Below are 3,582 nucleotides of genomic sequence, written 5' to 3'. Positions count from 1 at the left end.
GACAAGCAGACCAGCAGACTGGAACAAAGGCAGACAAGGCAGACCTGGGAGACAAGCAGACAAGCAGACTGAGGACAGCAGCCTGGAGACGCAGCCGACTGGACAGACCAGACTGAGACGCAGACAGCAGACTGGAGACACAGACTGGAGACCAGCAGACTGGAGACCAGCAGACTGGACGACAGCAGACTAGCTAAGACCAGCAGACTGGAGAACAAGCAGACTGCACACAAGCAGACTGGACACAAGCAGACTGGAGACGCAGCCGACTGGAGAAGCACCAAGCCGGAGGAGACCAGCCGACTGGGAGACCAGCAGAACTGGGAGACCAGCAGACTGGAGACGGCAGCCGACTGGAGACTAGGCAGACTAGCCTACTGGAGACTAGGAGACTAGCCACTGGAGACTAGGAGCCTAGACCGACTGGAGACTAGCCGACTGGTAGCTAGCCGACTGGAGACTAGCCGACTGGAGACTAGCCGACTGGAGACTAGCGCGACTGGAGACTAGCAGACTAGCCTACTGGAGACTAGCGACTGGAGACTAGCCGACTGGAGCCTAGCCGACTGGAGACTAGGAGACTAGCCCATGGAGACTAGCCGCTGGAGACTAGCCGACTGGAGACTAGCAGACTAGCCTACGAGACTAGCGACTAGGCAGCGACTGGAAGACAGCAGACTGGAGACCTGAGACTAGCGACTGGAGACTAGCGAGCTGGAGACTAGCCGACTGGAGCCTGGCCGAGAGACTAGCCAGTAGACTAGGAGACGAGGAAGAGAAGGATAATAAAGATATTAGTTGTGTGTAGTTGTGTATATACCGTGTAATGCATAAGCAGAAAAATGTTCTTCACATAGCTTATTATTAACACACCAAAAGGAGAAGCCATATGTCCAGCAGGGGGAGACAAAGTCAACCCTTTGCAGATATTAGATAACTTTCTTCATGACAACAAAATGCCATCATGAGCCAAACTCACCAGAGACCACAGCAGAATGCCCACCACCTCCACTGAGTTGGCGCACCGTGCCCATCTGTAGGGCTCCATCAGCGAGCCTGGGCACTGACCGGTCTTCCACATGGCCCTGTCCTAACTGCCAGTAGCTGTTCGTTCCCTGCAATGTTTCAGGAGGCGTTGACAGTGGGAATTGAGATGCAGTACCTACTGTGTTCATATTTAACATATGAATTGATTCATTAAATCACCGGTATACAACTGCCAGAGACGGAGAGATCACTAGTTAGCTAATTCTAGTTAGTTAACGTTAGCTAGCTGGCGCTAACATGAGTTTTGGTAGCTAGCATTCTGGAAACTAATGTGCTTGACAAAACGTAGCTAGCTAACGTTAGTATGGCAACAAAGTGGATCTTATTGGCTAAATACAAAAACATTGGTTGATCAAGAAACTTACCCACGTGTAGACACATAATTCTGCCAGCAAGCTTGTATCCATGGCATGGGATGCAAAATAAATGCAATGTACGACAGTACACCGTGTTGCTGTAAAGTAGTTGTTTACATACGTCAGTGGTTTTCCGCCATGTTGAGTGTGGCTAAAGAGGGTGGTCACTAGTTACCACAGCGACAAAGTCAAAATGGCTATCGTAAAAATGAATGAAAACAAACATGTGTTTTTTGGTTTTCATTCGGGTTAGGTTTCAAATCAGATTTTAACAAAATAAATTGTAGAAATAGGCGGGGTTCAGACATAATTATGACTTTGTGGCTGTGGTAACTAGTTACGACCCAAAAAGAGGTGTGGCGTAGATCGACCAATCTCTATTATATTCTATCAGGAGAATAAGCCATGTTTAGCAAATTTACAATTTCATTCTCCGTGAATATTAAACGTTCTGCTTTTCCTCAAGTGAAAATCTGTGTTGATAGGACAACAACTAGAGAAGTCGCTATAAAAAATGCATAGGCACAGTATACTCTTAATGAAACGTCTCTGGTATATAATTTCAAACAAAAGTCGGCATTATTCATTCATAAGACACACATGAACATTTAGACTTATACATAATCAGTTTACATTTCTTTACAGTAGAAACATCGTTGAATAGATTCTCACTTTTTAATAATAATTTTCTACTTTACACCCTTAAATTCATCCCAGCAACAACTCAATATTATATACACAAACATGGGAGGAATATATGGTGCATTTGGAAAGTATTCAGACCCCTTCCCTTTTCCACATTTTGTTACATTACAGCCATATTCTAAAATTGATTTAAACAATACACAATACCCCAAAATGAAAAAGCAAAAACAGGTTTTTAGATTTTTTTGCAAATTTATAAAAAAAAAAAAACTGAAATGTCTGCAGCATTGAAATTTAATCCATCATTCTTAAATTGAAGAAGTTTGGAACCACCAAGACTCTTCCTAGAGCTGGCCGCCCGGCCAAACTGAGCAATCAGAGGAGAAAGGGCTTGGTCATGGAGTTGACCAATGTAACAGTATAACTTTAAACCGTCCCCTCGCCCCGACACGGGCGCGAACCAGGGACCCTCTGCACACATCAACAACTGACACCCACGAAGCGTCGTTACCCATCGCTCCACAAAAGCAAGGAGCAAGGGGAAACCCTACTTCAGGTCTCAGAGCAAGTGACGTAACCGATTGAAATGCTATTAGCGCGTACCTGCTAACTAGCTAGCCATTTCACATCCGTTACACTCACCCCCCTTTCAACCTCCTCCTTTTCCGCAGCAACCAGTGATCCGGGTCAACAATGTAACAGTATAACTTTACACCGTCCCCGCCCCGACACGGGCGCGAACCAGGGACCTCTGCACACATCAACAACCACACCCACGAAGCATCGTTACCCATCGCTCCACAAAAGCCGCGGCCCTTGCAGAGCAAGGGGAAACCCTACTTCAGGTCTCAGAGCAAGTGACGTAACCGACTGAAATGCTATTAGCGCGTACCCGCTAACTAGCTAGCCATTTCACATCCGTTACACCAAGAACCCAATAATCACTCTGACAGAGCTCTGGAGTTCCTTTGTGGAGATCTAAGAACCTTCCAGAAGGACAACCATCTCTGCAGCACTCCACCAATCAGGCCCTTATGGTAGAGTGGCCACACGGAAGCCACTCCTCAGTAAAAGCATATGACAGCCCACTTGGTGTTTGCCAAAAGGCACCTAAAGGACTCTCAGACCATGAGAAACAAGATTCTCTGGTCTGATGAAACCAAGATTGAAATCTTTGTCTTGAATACCACGCGTCATGTCTGGAAGAATCCTGGCACCATCCCTACGGTGAAGCATGATGGTGGCAACATCATGCTGTGGGGATGTTTTTCAGCGGCAGGGACTGGGAGACTAGTCAGGATCGAGGGAAAGATGAACGGAGCAAAGTACAGAGAGATCCTTGATGAAAACCTGCTCCAGAGCGCTCAGGACCTCAGACTGGCCGAAGAGTCATCTTCCAACAGGACAACCACCCTAAGCACACAGCCAAGACAACGCAGGAGTGGCTTCGGGACAAGTCTCTGAATGTCCTTAAGTGGCCCAGCCAGAGCCCAGACTTGAACCCGATCGAACTTCTCTGGAGAGACCTGAAAAT

General features: G+C 46.8%; 1 protein-coding gene across 1 annotated transcript in view; it reads right to left on the bottom strand.

The window, feature by feature from the left end:
• sergef (secretion regulating guanine nucleotide exchange factor) overlaps nt 1–1,533 on the bottom strand; it is a 10,714-nt gene extending 9,181 nt beyond the window's left edge. Inside the window, 2 exon segments of the mRNA XM_024142192.2 lie at nt 980–1,115; nt 1,413–1,533. Coding sequence (XP_023997960.2) covers nt 980–1,115; nt 1,413–1,454 — 178 coding nt within the window. The 5' untranslated portion in view covers nt 1,455–1,533.
• Nucleotides 1,534–3,582: the final 2,049 nt, after the last annotated feature.

Source organism: Salvelinus sp. IW2-2015, unplaced genomic scaffold (genome assembly GCF_002910315.2).
Source record: "Salvelinus sp. IW2-2015 unplaced genomic scaffold, ASM291031v2 Un_scaffold3008, whole genome shotgun sequence".
In the NCBI taxonomy this organism is placed as follows: domain Eukaryota; kingdom Metazoa; phylum Chordata; class Actinopteri; order Salmoniformes; family Salmonidae; genus Salvelinus; species Salvelinus sp. IW2-2015.
The sequence above is the reverse complement of the archived record's forward strand: the minus strand, read 5'-3'. Positions and strand labels throughout refer to the sequence as shown.